Source organism: Frieseomelitta varia, unplaced genomic scaffold, assembly GCF_011392965.1.
Source record: "Frieseomelitta varia isolate USP_RPSP 00005682 unplaced genomic scaffold, Fvar_1.2 scaffold_558, whole genome shotgun sequence".
In the NCBI taxonomy this organism is placed as follows: Eukaryota; Metazoa; Arthropoda; class Insecta; order Hymenoptera; family Apidae; genus Frieseomelitta; species Frieseomelitta varia.
The window spans coordinates 406978-426230 of NW_025110321.1; the positions used below are offsets into that span (position 1 = coordinate 406978).

A 19253-nucleotide genomic window follows, 5' to 3' on the forward strand; every position below is an offset into this window, starting at 1 on the left:
GACGAAGTCAAATTCCAATTTTGATAACGAAGTAACGTCCTTTCTTCTATCTTGAAATAACTCAAAGTTGTTTCAAAATAATTATTACAAATTAGAGTTTAATTACTACTTCCCTTAAAACAGAATTTCCTCCAAATCTTTGTTTTAATAAATTTCAATAAATTTCCAATATTAACTTTAAATTACAATCACAATTTATAATATAATATATATCACATTTATAATATATCACTAATAATTAATATATTTATATTATAATATTATCATCATTAATATATTTATATTATATTATAATATATTTATATATTTAATTTAATTAATATATTTATTTTATAATACTATAATATATAATATAATATAAATTATTATTAATATTAACGTTATTGTAATTATAAATTATTATCATTACTGGTAATTATTAATATATTTCAAATTAATATCTCTTCGACTTCAAATAAAATTTTCTCCCGTCAGTTTCATCGATAATAACTTTCCTTGAAAAAAAAAAAAAAAAAAAAAAAAAAAATAGAAAAAAAGAAATAAAAAAGGGAAAAGAAAACTTTGATACTTTTGATATTTCCACGTCTATAGACGCTTACGCCGATTTCTTTATTTATAACTGCCGCTTTTATAGAACATTGACTTTATCTGTGCCTTTGTAATCCGTGACACGAGACTCCGAGAAAACGCTGGAAGTCGATCGATCGTGGTGCACCTTCGCCCGATAATCATCGCCAGCTATCTCTTTCATAGTACGCTCCCGCGACGTATGTACGTTCTTCTCTCGGTGTGCGCTCGATAACTCATACTTTGTTCCGCGGTGTTTCCTGTGCATTATTCAGGGCCACGGGACGTGAACTTCGAGCCTCCAGCTGAATAGTTTCCTCGAGGAAACGCGATATCGCGTTCGTCAGTCTGGATCGGTCGGCAGGCCTCCGCTTCTCCGCTTCGAACGTCGCGGATATAATTTATCTAATGGCATTCCGCGCGTAAATCGCCATTTGATCGAGAAGTAATAGGAAATACGCGTCTGTTAAGTGAGATTTTGTATTTTTTTTCTTTTTTTTTTTTCGAACTTAAACTACTGTCGCAGCGTTGTTGAACGTCAGAAGTTTTAGAATCGAAAGAAAATTGAGAATTCGAAAGATCGGTAACGAAAAGTCGAGAAACGGAGGTGAAGGAGTTTAGCCACTCGCGCTGGCAACTGACTGCGGACCGTAACGAGTGACCGAACCGGTGTCGCTTTCTTTTTGAACTCGTCGGTATGATGTCACTGGATAGAAATTATCGAGAAATTATTAATAAATTTATTATTTGCTTTGACTGTTTTGTTTTATTTAAATGTATACTTAAAACTGAGGAAATATTACGATTTTGAAACAAAAAATCCTCGACGTGCTTGGCAAATCCTCGTCGTTCCAGCGCAAGAGTTTAAGAAAACTCGGAACTGAACATTTGAAGGATTTAAATATTCACGTTAGTTTCGAAATTGTTGCGACTTGAAAGTTGGAAGTTCGAAGGATTGAAAGTTTCGCGGAATTAAAAACAACTTGCCTGTCGCAAAGAGTAGAATGTATGAACGAAGTTCGTTGTTGGAAACTATTTATTACGTTGGTTCAAAAATTCACGAGACTGTAAGAAGAGACATCATTGAAAATTATTTTAAGGAACTCAGTTGAATGGGGCCTCACTTTTACAACAAACTGACTGCGAGTTAAATGTCCCCTGTTATTTTATTACACCGTAAAACTATTAATAATCCTTGCAAGACATAACACAAACTCACGATGAAATCAACATCAGAAAGAGATGGAAATATACAGTTCCAAAGTTCTCATTTTGAAGAAGCCAGAAAATCGTTTCTCGATCGCATGGCTGATCGAAACGAACGGCGTCGAAGTAAATTTCGCAAAGTACTCGTTGCTCGTCTGATTACCCGCTTGTTAAAACGACGGCCAACCAAACAAGGGTTTAAGAACGAGGAGAGTGAGAAAGAGAGAGGTGGAAAAGAGAGGTTAAATCGACGATTTCACCGGAACCGAATAAGTCGATCGATTACGCTGTTGAATCGACCGGGGCGGAGGCGTAATTGGCCAATTAGTTAATTTCGCGTAAACTTTGTCTATTACTTAGTCCACGATCCATTGCATAAAGTTACACAGACTTTTTTTTTTGGTTCTACTCGATCCGGCTTCCTTATATAGATCTTGATGCAACGTCGCAATTAATCTCTTTGCGTTGCAGTTTACAGGGTCTTCTTCGAAAATTCAGGACAATTGTTTATTGTCGGGTAATTTATTTTTGCTTATTTTTATTGGCGAGACAGGATAATTATTTATCGTTGAATAATTTCAACGATAATAAATAGCTTTGGAATAGAAAATAATTTCAGAGCAATTTCTATCGTTGGAGAAACATCGAACAATTTTCCTTGAAGACTGAAAGTTTCTCTTTGCAATTCTTGGAAACTATTGCTGTACGATTTTTTTCACCATTTTTGTTGAACTTTGAACGAGAAAATATTCAAGAATCGTAACTTGGTTTCGTCATTTGACCATGATACTATAAACTATAACAAAATGGTGAAAAATAATCGTACGATAAGTTTTAAGGCGTCGATATAAAGGAGAGATCTCAATCTTCAATGTCACGGAGAAAATTTGTCAACACTTCGACATTTTTTACAATTTTCGAACATCAAAAATTATCCTTACTTCCCTACTCATTGCACGATACAAAAAACATTAAAAAAAACAAAAACAAAATGAGACCAAATGAATATTATGACTAAATTACAATACTTTAAAATATCGACAATTTCTCATCGTATCACTGTTAGTCTACGAAATAAATTTATGATAAAATAATGGATTAAACAGAGAGGCTCGATGAATTGTTAATTTGATTTGATTACTGATCACGCTTCCTTTGATCGATGGAATCGTCTTTTTTTTTTCTCTCTCTCTCTCGTCGGGGCAGGATCGATGAATCGTCTTCTAAGTAATTCAAACGATCCACTTTGACTTGCCGATTTGCCGCATTTGCATCGATCGCGTTGCTACTGGCTGTATATGGTGTGCGTGGCGTGTCTCGTGGATGTCGCAAACATCTTCTGTCAATTGTGACGTTGACGGCGTTATTTCTGCGCAACAATGCCTCGTACAGAGTGTCGTGACGACGATGATAATGACGATGATGATGGTACCCTGCGGTTTTTACTCTTTGCGGCTTGAGCAATCGGCGAGGATTTTGTTCTTAGCCAGCCTTGGACATCTTAATCATTATTTTATTATTATTATTTATTTTTTATTATTACTATTTTTATTATTATTTATTTTTTATTATTACTATTTTTATTATTATTATTATTATTAATTTTATAATGCTTTAATTCTTGTAAGGAATGTTCGTTCTTTTATTTAATTAATTTAATATTTTTGATTTAATTAATTTTTTAAAACACCATCAGTTTGTATTTAAAAAAAAGGAACGATAATAATTCCTTTCTAAATTTTTTACAAATAAAATAACTTTGTGTCAGAAGTTTATGAAAAATTGGAAACTGATCAGTTTGAATCAGTTCTGATAGTTTTAATAAATATAAGAATGGAAAATTGTGAATTGAATATTTCGAATATTTTTGTACACTCTCAGTGTGTAAATATCCACCATGAAAAATTATAAATTAACCGTCTTGAATACTCCGTTAGTTACAAAATTCGATCAGTTCGAATATTTTCATTGAAACTTTCAGTGTTCAAATGTTATATTAATCGATGAGATCTGCTATTAAATCAACAAAATTTCTGTGAAATAAAATGAAATTCCCACGTACTCTGTCAGCCTCAGTGTTCAAACGTTTACATTTCATTTACAATAAGATACTCGGGACAAAATGTTCATAATAGGAACAAAGGGGCAATTAGATTTTTCCGGCTGTTCTTCAGAACCAATCAAAATGCCCAAGGTGCGTATCCTCCTCGCTTATGAATACGCTTAATCAATCAATCGAGCCGATAAAAATTTCCTTTCTCGCTTTCTTCGTTCATGCTAATGACGCGGTCCTCCCCGTGCCGATTCATTAGATTCATATTACACGCGTTGCACGTCGATTCTCAAAGAGGACGTGACAGTGTGTTGAACGATTCACACGTGCCGGTTTCGCGCGAACAATTTACGCTCGTGACTCGCGTTTACGTTGCGCAACCAGCACGCTTTGGAACAATCGAATCTAGCCGCGAAAGTTCCGATAGCTGGGAACAGGATGATCAAGTAATTATCAAGCACTGTGACACAGAAGTTCTAGGTTTTACAATGAACGCAGGGGGCTACTCTGATCGCACAGTTAGGATGGTTTTAGAATAGTTTTGTTTTTAAGTGTCTTGTCGGTTTCATTTTCAATCTTATATAATAATTTTGAAATATTATATAACATAGTAATATAATTTAATATTATAATAGTAATATAATATATTATAAATATAATTTTAATATATTAATAATTGTAATATATATAATTTTAATATATTATTATTTTAATATATTAATGATTGTAATATATATAATTTTAATATATTATTATTTTAATATATCAATGATTGTAATATATATAATTTTAATATATTATTATTTTAATATATTAATAATTGTAATATATATAATTTTAATATATTATTATTTTAATATATATAATTTTAATATATTAATTTTTAATAGTTTTTTTTTTAATTGTAATTGGAAGGATTGCTTTGACTCTTTCAATTTTTTGAAGTTTTCTCGCTTAATATTCTTTCCATTAGTATTTCTTTCATTTGTTTCACAATTTTGTGTATTTTCTTCGTTTAATATTCTTTCTATTATTATGTTCTGTTCCATAGTTTTATCGAATTCCGAGAAATTTGCATTCAACTCTCGAGAGTTTGGAGCGACATTTGTTTCTAAATTTGTAGTGCGGAATTTTTTCTCCGGAATTTATCAAAGATCGAAGAACACAGTGATTCAGTGATCAGCTAATCCTTCTTAATTACTCAGCTGATACTACATGTTCTAAAGTCTAAAAAATACACAGTTTGACTAAACATTACTTCAATAAACAAATATCCAAAAAAAGAAATCCACAATCCAACTTCAGAAAAACTCGTCATTTCGTCAACCTTCGCATCAAACCTCAAATTATTCTCCGCAAACGGTGAAATCGAGATATCCTCCGCGCTCGAAGGTAGAATCTTTCCCCCCTCCCAAAGATAGTGAAATATGGAAGACAATTCGCGCAGTCGTGGTATTGCCGTTTCAGAGTGTCGAAGAAACTTAAGCCTACTCATAATTTCTACGATACGATACGATACGATACGATACGATACATTGAGCTTCCTCTCAGTGAGTATCTCGACTGTCTGACGCCAACGCACGCGCGATTGCTATTGAGAGTCGAATCGAGAGAGGCGTCTGGCATATGCCAGCGGCTGCCTGTTGTCGGCTAATCGGCGCGCACGGCTCGCAACGAAACTTCCTGAAACGAATGTCAAAAATCCGGCTGGCTCCTAATTGAAACGAATCGAACAGAACGTGTGGGCAAGCATATCGGTACGTACCGCGCTTGATAGATCGAACCGAGTGGTCTTTGCGTGCTGTCTGTCAGCCGATCAGTGATGTACGACGTGTACGCGTGGTTGAAGAGCGAAGCGGAGGAAGAAGAATTGCACAGAGAAAGACTTTGCTCTGAATTACCCTTGATTTCAAACTTCCTGCTTTCACATTTCACCGACGTTGTTTCAGCTATTTTGCGAAATATATTCGCTGTCTCATCGATTTTTGTAAACTCTTTTGGAAACTCAGGCTTGCACTTGTCCTCCAAAATTTCTTTCTGTTTCTGAAGAAATTGTCTAAATCGAGATGATGAAGAAAATTTTTATTATATTGTTATATAGATATTTATTTATTTATATATATTATATATATATAAAATTATAATATTTAATTAAAAAGTATATATATTATTATATATACTTTTAATAAAATAAATATATATATATAATAAAAATATAAATATAATAAAATATATATATTTATTATATAAAATATAAAAATCTAAATATAATAAATATAATAAAAATATATATATTATATATATATATAAAATTATAATATTTAATTAAAAATATTTATATATTTATTTATATTTATATATATATATTTATTTATTTAAATATTTTAGATAAAGATTCAATTGTTAGACACGAAGAGTGTTACAACTTTTATAAAGTCTATTTCCAAGTGATCAATAATTTAAACTCTCAAAAAAAAAAAAGAAAAAAATCTTTTTATTGTCTTATCTCCAACCGAACTGTATTTATTCTATCTCCCGTGCCGTATCGACGCGTCCAATCTGTTTCCAAAACCGCGGGAGAGGGAGTTTCACCGCGGTGCAAATATTTAGCGAAACGTGAAATCGAGGAAGTAATCCGCGAGCCGTGGGGCAAGGCCCTGGGGTAATTAAACGCCGGAACAATGACCATTGTCAGAAACGCGATAAAGATTGGCCACAATGCCGCTCCTTGTTATCGACATCCTCGATGTTCCGGGACCTCACACAGAGTTGCCAGCAGCAGCCAAGTCAAGACGAGTGCTCGAGCGTGACTCTTTATTGCCCGCTGCACCCACGGAAACGCGGGGGTCCATTTACGCGCGCGAGAATCTCTCCGCCGCAGCCTCCCAATCTTATCTTCCGCGTTGCCGATTCCTTTTCCCAATTGTCTTCGCGCCAGTCGTTTTCCGAGCCATCGAGTCGTTTCCTACGATCGGCGAAACTTTTGACTTTTGGAACGGTCGTTGTTGCAACTTCCTCCGTGGAGAAGCACGAATACCGCGAGTAATACTCTCGACCAACAGAGATTGGGCAATTCTACCATCTTGGTGAATTTCGTTAATTTCGTAATTTTGCTCGTGGTATTTAATTGCTCTTTACTTTTGTCGAACGATAGATAATATTTAATTGATAATTATAATTGTAGTTTGTAATTAAATTTGTTTCAAAATTTTAGAAATGAGTCAACTTAAATTTAGTAATTTATTTTGAAATTTAAGTATAAATTTAATTTATAATGAAATATATATATATATATATATATATATATATATATAATTCATAATAATTATAATTATTATAAATTTATATTATTATTATTATTAAGTACATTGAAATAATAATATTAAAATGAAAAGTGTATTGAAGGTATTGAAAGTATATTAAGTATATTGAAATAATAATATTAAATAATATTATTAATTATAATTATAATTTATAATTAAATTTTGCATAATTAATATTTAATTTATAATTATCATTTATAATTTTTATGTTAGAATATCGGTACAAGTGATTAAATCCACCATTTGCAACAGATTTAAATCATAATAAAAATAAAAGACACGATGAAGTATCATAGGAAGGATACAAGCGCAAATTATTAGTTAAGAAATTAATATCGTTATGTATAATATACTTGAATGTAATTTACACGTGTCTACTTTAACAGTTAACAATAATTATCAAACTATATGCGTAAAAGGTTTCCTTCTTGGCAAGAAAACCACCATGAATTCACCATCTTGATGATTGGAATCTTCTTGAAACTTTCTGTACGATTTTTCTCTCATTTCGTTCAACTTCGAACGAAATATTAATGTTTCTTGAATTTTCGTCGTTGAACCATAATTTTTAATGTTCGTTAAAGTGTCGAGAGAAACGAAAAATCGTTACAACTGAGTACCGATTGATTCCTGTAAAGGGGAAATGATCTTCAGTGATCAAAATGATGGTGGATCCAGTCCCAGAGAAAAATTTCTCAATTTATGTTCTTAGAATTGCTGGAATTTTTCTGCAATTCTCGAAAAAGTACCGTTACCTTGCCATCCGTTGTGCCAGAAACGGCGATAAGGGATGATGTTGCGAGTAATGGATGAAATCGAAGCTCGATGTTCAATCTGTAGAAGCAGAGTAATGGCCTGCGATAATGTCGTGCCTCGAAAATGGAGGATCATGGTACGCCTGGTATTTTTCTTCGCGGTAATTTCGATCGGAACACTAAGAAGGAGAGTAACGCATACTCCGACGAGCAGACTGCGGATTTTTATACGTTTTATATCTAGAAAATGTTCAAGTTGTCCAAGAACACGTGAAGAAAAATATCCAAGAAGGAAATATTTAAAATATTCAAAGTACAGTGCTTTCTGTAAACATCTAAATTTCTCAAAAATATTAACATTAATTTGACCTAGAAACCAACCTTCACCCTTATTATTCGTCGGTGAATTTATTCCCTCCTTTCTCTCTCTCTCTCTCGAGAGAGAGAGAGAGAGAGAAAAATGACAACGTCGCGTGCTCGTCAGGTTCGATCGATCCAGATCGTTGATTAAATGGTTTTATTTGGTGATCTCGCCGGGACGCAGCCGGATATACCGTGACAAGAGGACGTCGAATGCCAAAGGTGACGTCGCGCTAGATGGCACCGATACTTCCTTTTGCTTTTTCCTCGTTATTGCCACCGGAATAAATCCCCTCGTGCCAGCCGCTGAGCCGAGCACAGAGTATATACATTTCGACGAGTTCGACGTTCGACTGTTCTTCTTCGATTCTTTCAATGTTTGATGAGCCTCTTTTGCATTACCAGGATAATATCGGCTATTAAGATTTTATTCGTCAAAGAGAGACGTCGCGATCGATGTCCTTTCGTGAATAATTCTTCGGCAGGTATGCGAGTCATCAATTTGGTTGGAAAAGAAAAGGAAATGTTACTTAACAATTTTCAATTTGGCAAATACGATTAGGGTATCGAAGAATCCAACGTAGAATGATATTCTCTTACAATTAGGAACGCTTCAATGTCGTTTACAAATTTAAATTTATAATATTATTTATAATATAATATTTATAATATTATTTATAATATTTATAATATTTATAATATTATTTATAATATTTATATTATTTATAATATTTATAATATTTATAATATTTTCATTCCGTTTATAAATTTAAATATCGCGAGACTTGATATATTTAGCGTAATTCAATTTACAGATTTATAAACGTTTTAGACATATAATTATAAATAAATTTTGTAGAAATATAATTATAGCATAATCTAACAATGACGTAACAATTATAAAATAAAACAGCAACGTAATTCAAGCAGCATTAAATTTACAAGCACAATATAAAATATGTTTAACGTTATTTTAAAGTTCGAGGTTGGTTATTTTTATATAGTCTAACACGAACAAGAAATAAACAATAATTCAAAAAATAAAACTCACAATGTGATACATACAACGTCGAACTTGTATAAATAACTCCGATATAAATTATATTTAACATTTTAATGTTAGTCGAGGTCAGTTATTTTACATAACGTAAAAATATAATACACGCAACATACTGAACTTATAATACACATATTTGTAATATATTTAACAAGGTTGAAGTTAGTTTGTCGCAAACAAAAAAATTCTGGATCAAACTGCAGCGCAACCGTACTAATAAAAAACTGTGAGTCGAAACTTACAACTAAGCACGTATTTAACATTCGTGGCTGGTTATTCCAGTATTAAAGCCAGGTTATCAAGATCGTTCTCGGGGGGAGACGTGTTAATAGAAGAATTATTTCTAGGACAAAGCACTCTCTTACCCACGCAGCCCGATTTCGTGTCACGTTGAATATTACACACATATTCCCGCGAGCTTTAATTCCGGCTCGTCCGACTTTACCACTCGCAGAATAGATGATGGCCCTCGCGCGTCCCATTTTCTAGATTCCTCTGATTACGTCGTACGTGAGACGTTTAGCAGGATGATGAACGATCCCTGTTCAACATCGGGACACCGTTCCGTCGATTTCGTTCTCATTCACTTTGTCTATCTCGCCGATTCGTCCCACGATCCATGCATCGATCGTGCAGGTACCAAAATGGCTGGTTTCAAGGAGAACAAATCAAGCATAGTATACTTTTGTCCACTTTCATCTACTCGGCAGAGAGATTATCTACACGTTCGTAATATTTACAAATAAATGAACAGATCTGGAATATTTGTTTTTTTTTTTTTTTTTTTTTTTTGGTAATTGTCATATAGACAGTCACAGTATTCGTATGTTCGTAGAATTTCAATCTCTTACGCTGGAATGACACGCACGTCGAGAATTTTCTATCTCAAAGTTGCAATATGAAATATTAATATGCTTGATATACTTAAAACTTTTCTCAGTTTAAAGTTTTAAATATTAATGTACTTAGTGCACTTCAAACTTTTCTCAGTTCAAAGTTTATGTTATAAATATTAATATACTTAATATAGTTAAAACTAATATACTTAATATACTTAATATATTTAATATACTTAATATACTTAATATATTTAATATATTTAATATACTTAATATATTTAAATATAATATACTTTTCTCAGTTTTAAGTATATTATATTTAAATATAACCCAGGCAACAACAAATAATAAATTTTTAGCTTCTTTAGTAATTTCTATCCAGTGATATGACCGACGAGGTCAAAAAAAAAAAACGCGACGAATTATTGTATATGGTTTGGTCACTCGTTATGGTCCGTGAACCGGTTGCCAGGCGCAAGAGGTTAAAGGTAGATTTTGGGTATTTGAAGCAGAGAAAGGGAAGTTTTGGACATTTGATGGATCTCAGATGTTAGTCATCATGTTCTAAGATAGTGATAATGATAATAAATTTTTCACCTTTGTTTAGAAGAAGGTGTAAGTAAATTGAAAATGTCAAACAATTGAAGGTTGAATATTTAATGACAAAAGTAATAATTTATTATTGTCAACTCTTGTGGAATTATTTTGTTGCCTAATTTTTAGTTTTACTAAAATTTCCAATTTCTCAATTTACAAACTTTTTTATCTCTTCAGATTTAAATCTTCGACTACATTTCTTCGATTGCGAAAGTCGAATTAGAAGATTCATTCTTCTTAACAAAATTAATAAAATGATTCTCAATCTTAAATCGTTTTCGCAAATTACATGCGGCTATTGCAGAAAGTACGTAACATTAGGTATTGATTCGTGCTGGCAGTGTACATTGAAGAAAATTGCTCGAATCAAGAGAACGGTCGCTTAATCGATTTATTGTTCCGGATCCTGATGGCGGTGAAGCTTTACAACCTGCTTCTGTTGTTAGAGAGAGAGAAAGAGAGAAAGAGAGAGACATTTTGATGAGAGTAGATCACATTTCCTCTTTAATAATGTTCGCCAAGCATTAACATAGTTCGCGAACATGCCGAGTCATTGTAGCAGATGATTATTATTTTCGAAAGCGTCCTGGTCCACTTTTCACGCAGTTTCCTCGGGAATTTCTATATAAACTTTGCTAAACGCGACGAGGAGGATTTTACGGTGAAACTGGAGGAATGAATCGTTTTTTTTTTCTCTCTCTCTTTCTTCCTTTCAATCGATGTCGTAAAATCTTTCGAGACACGTTGCCTCTTGTCAAGATTATTGGCACGAGAAATATTGAAAATCAGTTGCCAGTGGCAGAGAAAATTCATTAGAATGTCGTTTCAGCGGAATGTGGCCTTGAAAAATTTTCTAGGAAAATTGGAAATTAATTTCGAATAAATTATGATACAAAGATACTTCCAAAAAGAGAGAATTTTTTGTCTCAAATTGCAACATTTTTCTCAGTTTTAAGTATATTCGAATGTCACCCGGGTAAAGCAAATGATAAATTTATTGCTTCTTAATAATTTCTATCCAGTGGTATCGTACCGACGAGTTCAAAAGAAAAAACGAGCAACGAATATGTTGTACACTCATTCGGTCACTCGTTATGGTCCGCGAACCAGTCTGACGATATGTTTTATTTAATTTTTCGCCAACAATCACTCATGGCTTTGACATTTAATGTTTCTTAGAGGATAGGATAGAAATTCATAAGTGTTACAGATATTAGAAAATGCAGAACGTTCATTTCTTACAACTATTCTAAATATTATGTAGATGATAGGTGTTGCATATAGGCAACGTATATACATACGGTGAGTTCAGCAACCGGCGGGGTCAACAACAACCCACACGGTGCAAACGGAAAGTCAAGTAAAATCCTCGCAGTAGGTAACTAATGTGTTGTTACCGGAAGCGCCTCGAGATAGTGCAGCGCAGACTTCCGCGAGAAAGTCTGCGGAAAAAGATCCAAACGATCGTTGAATCTCGATGGTATTAATTCTTGGATATATCAATCCTTTGACGTATCGAATCATTTATCAATCTCTAAATTGAATTCTGTGACACACGTGTTATAAAGATGAAGAAAGTCCATAGTTTCATCTTGTCAATCGCACAATTGGACTTTGTGATATTCAACATATAAAGATGAAATGACCCTTGAATTTCAACAATAAATTATTATATCTTCATCCACTTTTTAATCGCATGATCGAATATTGTGACGCGAGCAGAAAAATAGTCCTCGAATTTTAACAATGAATTCCGATTCGTAAGTCAGATTTTACATTGAATTCAATGACTCGAAAGTGGGGGAAAGAAATGTTTATATTTAAGTAATATCTGGACATCACAGTTTTAGATTTTCGTCATTTTCCCATGAATGTACCAAAAAAAAGCTCGTGCTCTTCATTTCTTTTTATTCTTACAAACACTGTACAATTTTTTCTTTTGTACAAATTTCACACTCCGGTGAATGGATTCTGATTATTAAAAACAAAACGTCTATCTTCTCCTCCCCCCTCCTCACAGGGACCTCGATTTCACCTAAAAATACGCTCGCGTATTTCCTCTGATTGCAAAGAAGGCCTGCGAGGCGTCACTTTGACAGATTCGGTAATGCCAAGCTGAAAAAGGACTTCCTCTCCACGCTCGTTTCTCATCGATAATTACCATCGTTCGATCAAGGATCGTGCGTCTTATATTATCTAAACTGGGATGAGAGACCCATAAACAGCGTTTAATCTTCTTCTTCTTCTTCTTCTTCTTCTTCTTCTTCTTCTTCGTTGTCGGTCTTTACTCCTTCCCATTAAATACAACGACACGTAAGATGAAATAACATTAACCGATTTAACAGCGCTGTAGCACGTCTCTCTGTCCATTGGTCGAGCGTCGATCGATGATGCATCGACAACCGATGAAACTGGTTGACGGTCTTGTTAAGTTGACGATCGTTTCATTTGGCGGATCGTTCGAACCGGCGTCGAAAAGAAGACGCAGAGGCGTCGGCCTCTGTACGTCATCCAACATATTTCCCTGGCGCGCCCATCCTGTCGTCCCCTCCAAGGATGCCTTGCATCCTACGACCGATTGATTATCCTCTTTATTTGTTTGCTTTCTCTCTCTCTCTTTCTCTCTCTCGTCTCTCGTAGACGCGTGTCTTCCTTTCGTAGAATTGTCGAGACATTACTTCGATTATTGGACGCAACATCTCATCAAATAGAGGAGGATCGTCGTGGACGTTTTCTAAATACGCGAGTTCATTTTATGTCTGACGAAAAAGTGATAAAGAACGATAAATTTGGGAAGATCGATATTTTTAGTTATTTTATAATTATAATTATTACATAATTATTATAATTATTATATAATTATTATATAATTATATTTTTATTTTATTTTATAATCGAAATTTTATATTTTTAATTCTTCTATGATTACTTTATAATCGAAATTTTATATTTTTAATTCTTCTATGATTACTTTATAATCGAAATTTTATATTTTTAATTCTTCTATGATTACTTTATAATCGAAATTTTATATTTTTAATTCTTCTATGATTACTTTATAATCGAAATTTTATATTTTTAATTCTTCTATGATTACTTTATAATCGAAATTTTATATTTTTAATTCTTCTATGATTACTTTATAATCGAAATTTTATATTTTTAATTCTTTTATGATTACTTTATAATCGAGACTTTACATTTTTAATTATTTTATAATTGAAGCTCAGTGGAGTTTTATTTGCACGTAATAAAATTGTCAATTCCAACGAACGGAGAACAGAATGGATCCTACAACCATCCAGGAAATCCATAACGTTTAATTGGTTAATTAGAGATCGGTTTGATAATTGGAGGAATGGTGCATCCCTCGTGGCGAGTTTTAAGGCGTTAAACGGAGCGTAAACGGAGTCTTACGAGCGCGTAGTTGAGATTATGTATGTTCGATGAGCAGAGAGAGAGAAGGAGAGAGGAACGGAGAATTCTCGTCGAGGTAACGAACGCGTTTCCATCAAACCGCGTCGGTCGTTCAATTATCCGAGACATCGTAACGAGGAAGCGTTGATTTATCGTCGAGTCGATGAAATACGCGCCTATGATAGGTACATATGTTGTGTACAACGCAAAACTCGCGAAAGTATTTGAACACTCTCTGTACCGTGTTATGTAAAACTGCGATGAGAAAGAACTATCGACTTCACGATTCTATTGACGAAATTTGAAATCAGTCTGAAAATCTAGGCAGAAGTTACGGGATATTTATTTACGTATGTCTAGCAAAACGTTGGTATCTAGTGTACAATTATTTTAAGTGAATGTTACAATAACTGAATATTAAGGCTAAATATTGTTAATACAACTGATGTTATTTTATTATGTTGTACTACACAAAGCTTACTAATGGTTATACAAGGTTCATTAATATAATTGATATTATTTTATTACATTTGTATATATTTTATTATATTATTATATTATATATTGTATTATATTATTGATGAGTGGCTGTTTAAATATTTTTCTATTAAATCTATGCTTGTATCTTGCTTTGTAACTTTCATATATATTGTGGAATTTGTTTCAAATTCGACCAATAGTAATATTTACGAAATTATATTTCACATAACACACGTAAGTATATTCAGAAAAAAAGTTCCTTCGAGTACATTATATAAGTATATATTGTTCTACGAATAATTCACTAGTACACACTAGTGAACAGCTATCTTAAACGTAATTGTGACTGTTTAAATACTCGCGTCGAACGTTCTTTCTATACACGTGTTTTCTAGATTCAAACCGTATGATCGTGATAGTAACACACGTTATATATATAATATATTCGTCAGAAAGTTTCCACGAGCGTTCAAACACCTTTCAGTGGGCAGAACTGATTGCGGACCATAACGAGTGACCAAACGTAGTATACAATAATTCGTCGCTTTCTTTTCGAACTCCTCGGTACGGTGATATATATCTACTAGATAGAAATGATCGAGAAGTAATAAATTTATTATTTGTTTTGGTTATACTTCGATATACTTATAAACTGAGGAAATATTGCAGTTTTGGGACACAAAAGAGTTCTCGTCATTCCGGCGCATGAGGTTAATGAACGACGAGGATAGAAAGATTCGCGAGGGGAAGCCGGGCGTTGCGTCGTTTAATTAGAGTGGAACGATGATATTCGATCGATCGCGAGTTTAACGACTTCTTGCTTCGGCGATACGACGGAAGCGCATACGACACGGTCGATAGAACGACGTAATGCCGCTCAAGAAGAATGTTAATTGAATGTAATTAGAAAATCTATTACCAGAGAAGGAGGAGGTGGGAGGGGGGGCTGGACAGAGAACGTGTAGACGGGGGGATGACTTAGGAGTGGCGTCCTCGAATTTATAAATCATATTACCGGTTAAGCCTCGGGGGAACGAGCGGTAATTGTACGCAGCCGATGGTCGTTTCTTCAGCATCGAGAGCTGAGGACGTTGAACGAAAAGGGACAGCTCGCATAAACGCACGTACGTGACGTCACTGTGAGACTCGGACACGCGTGATTTACAGATTAAGCCTTCTCTCGAAGTGGAAAGGAGGAAAATTATTTGCGTATAATATTTAATAATGTAATTATAATTATTGTACATAATTATGTATATATAATTTGCATATTTATATGATATGTTATATATAGCAATTCCAATTTAATTGAAGCCCGATTATATCGAGTTTCCTGTAGTGTGATACTTTTCGATTATAAAAATTTATAATTTATAATATATTTGTTAACGATCCCAAATTTAATACTTTACATTGTAGTTTGTAAAGAAAGAAGGATACCTGCAAATATATCTTCTGGTACAGCTATTATGTTATATTTTACGAAAATAAAACAAGAAGAATTCATCATTATTTTCTATAAATATTTTAACAATTTACTCTACAATTTTATAAGCATAATCTCATAAAATTCAAGTCAGCAGTTTAAACAGAAGAAGAAATGACAATTTGAAAGAACGGAATTGGATCATGAAGAAAATTGCAAGTGAAATGTTACAATCATTGGCCATAAAATAATTCCATTGTTCGTACATGACGAAGAGTTACATAAATAGTCGTTGTTTAAAGTAGCCTCTCTCGGAGGAAGAAAAAGATCAATAGAATCGATTATTAACTTCCGCGCAGTTTGAACAAGAAATAATCATGCTCTATCCATCGTTACTACAGCATCATTTGTAAACACTTGGAACAGAGTCTCGGAATGATCCAGATGGAAACTGTGTTGCTAATATCAGCTATCGTATCAAGACATCAATCGAAGCACTAATCAACGATGATATTCTTCATCCTGACTGAATCGATCGTACAGGATTGAGAAATAATTTTAATAATAACGATGCTGATTATTTTTAGGTTATTTAAGATAACATCGAGTCAAACAAGATGATGATATCGTTAAATAATAATGTAATGAAATGTACTATAAATTAACGTATTATTTGATCTCATACCCAATTATTTCTAGGTATTTTAAAAATAATTTTATCTCGAGGTAACATCGAGTGAAATAAAAGACGGTGTACTGTGAAATGATAACACACAAGCGTAATACAAAATAAATTAAATAACGTCGTAAGATTGAATGACAATTCTTTAAGTCGCTCAATAACATTCAGATAATCGTAAAATTATTATTTTATTCAAATGATGTCTAGCCACGTTCAAATGAACTCGTTCGAAACCATTCAGACACTCCCCCTTTCCTTCTCTCTTTCGAAAAATTCGAGCAGAGAAGAAACGAAAATAAAGGATCGTCACGCACGAACGACTCCTCCATTAATCGAACTGTTTCGCTAATGAAGCCTTGGCGTAATGGAACCTTCTCAAAACTATGCTGCTCCCCCGTAGCTCGTTCGTAGGAAAAAAAAAAAAAAAAAAAAAAAAAAGAAAAAAGAATAAAGGATTGCACACTTTTTAATTGCTCGTACCAAAGTAGAGTCCGCCACCCCTCACTCGCAATCAGTTTCTCTCTTCGCCTTTTTTGTCTGGTCGTCGCTGTCCCCCTTTTTTTTTCTTTCCAAGCAAGCAGCACGCGACAAAGCGCGTGCCACGCATCAAGCCGAGAGACGCGCGGCCCTCGTTACGTAGAAATCAGCGCAGATTTATCGAGCAAATTGGATCGAGTCCTTCCGCCGTGGGGACCGAGCCCAATGTTGTCCGCCTGTCGGCAGAACCGCTAAAGAACAATAGTTCTCAACCCTTTTCGCTTCTCGGAAGTGGCTGACTCGACTCGCCGGTATGACTAAGGGCCGTGCACTGCGCGCAATTAAGAGGCGTGGATCGAGGGGTGGGTGGTAGGCGCTTGCTCGTTGAAAGAAATTGAGGTCTCCGCGTAATTTTATTGTATTTTCTTCACCTAATTTCATTTTAGTGACAGTTAGAATTAACAGGTTCTTAGACTCTACTACTCTACAGAGAAGTTGGTACATACAAATCATAGTTAATTTTTTTTTTTCTTTTTTTTTTTTTTTTTTTTTTTTTTTTTTTTTGAGATTTTGATCTATTCTGTAGTTGATGTTGGTAGAATTGGTAGAGTATATATATAATACATAATAGATAATATAAATCCTTTCTATTATAATATATAATAGATAGGAATGTAATATACAACAGAAAGGATTGAAGATCGAAATTATCACAGTTTCATCTAACTGCGTTAAAAAAGAAGAAGAAGCCATGTTCAGAAAAATTACGATTAACACTAGATCAGTCGATCTTTAATGCGTATGAAATTATCCTACGTATGAGTGATGGTAATTAAAATAAATAGACGTACATTCGTTTAGACAAAAATGTCCAAAAGTGTCTTTTAAGCAGTTGCGAAAAAAGAAATCCGTCGCATTGGCGAGTTGTTGTAAAATTACAAAAATTTTGTCACATTCGTATATTTTTCGATTATCGAATACTTGGTAAAGATGGTACGTTACCGTGTTCATTGACCAACTAAGAAAAAAATCATTCGTTATATTTTTGTTTATCAAAGCAGGCTGGTGTCAGTGCAACAAACAAGCTTGACGTTCCCAAAAGTACGCCATTTGAAAAATGCGTGCAGATGGGTAATTACTTGAAAAAGTTAAAAAAGTTAAAAAAAGAAGGGAGGATACAGTATTATAAAAATGTAACAACACCGAACCGGATCGATGAGTCTAACTAATAAATGGGAATCGTTCCGTTTGTTTCAGGGTGTTGAAACCCCCTGGTGGCGGAAGCAGTGATATTTTCGGCGCGGGTCCCGACGAGACTAGCCCTCGCCGCGTGAAGAACCACAACCAGTCTCAGCTGGGCTCGGCGTTGTTCGGCGACACGCCGAACAACAGCAACAGCAACGAAACGCCGCGCAACAAGCCCGGTAATGATTCATACAATCGCCTGTTTGGCCCTCCCGATGCCCCACCCACCATCCCAAACGCGAAAAATTACATGCGCAGCAATATCTCCCTCAGCGGGGAGTCGACGTCCTCATCGGTGTCATCAGGCGCCGCAACGTCGCCCGCGAAGAGCACCGGAAGTACGGACTCGATCGCGGGCGTTCTCAACGGATACACAGCCAGCAATGGCAACAATATGACCAACGATGTCACAGGTAAGGGTGTTGTAAATTCTCCTTCCTCGGCAAAGAAAAGAAAAGAAAAGAAAAAAGAAAAGAAAAAGAAATACAGAAAAAAAGAAAGAAAACAATAAAGAAGACAGAAACGCATCCACGACACCCCGCCCTCCTCCTGACGACACCCACACCCCGCAATTATGTACGTTGAAGGGAAGGAAAAAAAAAAAAAAGAGGATTTGGTCAGGTGAACTGGTGTACGGTGCGAGCGCGAGAGAACGCGGCTACGAGCTTTTCTTCTGGGCACTAGCGTGTTCCGTGCGTTCTCAGCATTAGTGCGTTGTGATATTCTTTTTTTTCTTTTTTTTCTTTTCTTTTTTTTTTTTTTGTCTTTT

At 34.3% G+C, this 19253-nt stretch overlaps 1 protein-coding gene across 2 annotated transcripts in view; it reads left to right on the top strand.

Moving 5' to 3' along the window:
* The window catches only part of LOC122533873 (microtubule-associated protein Jupiter), a 31285-nt gene extending 12111 nt beyond the window's left edge, over positions 1-19174 (top strand). Inside the window, exon 3 of one of the 2 annotated variants that reach the window (XM_043663987.1) lies at positions 18497-19174. In XM_043663987.1, the coding sequence (XP_043519922.1) occupies positions 18497-18995 (499 nt within the window). In that variant the 3' untranslated portion in view covers positions 18996-19174. The remainder of the gene's footprint in view (positions 1-18496) is intronic. The other variant, XM_043663986.1, reaches the window with a different exon arrangement.
* Positions 19175-19253: the final 79 nt, after the last annotated feature.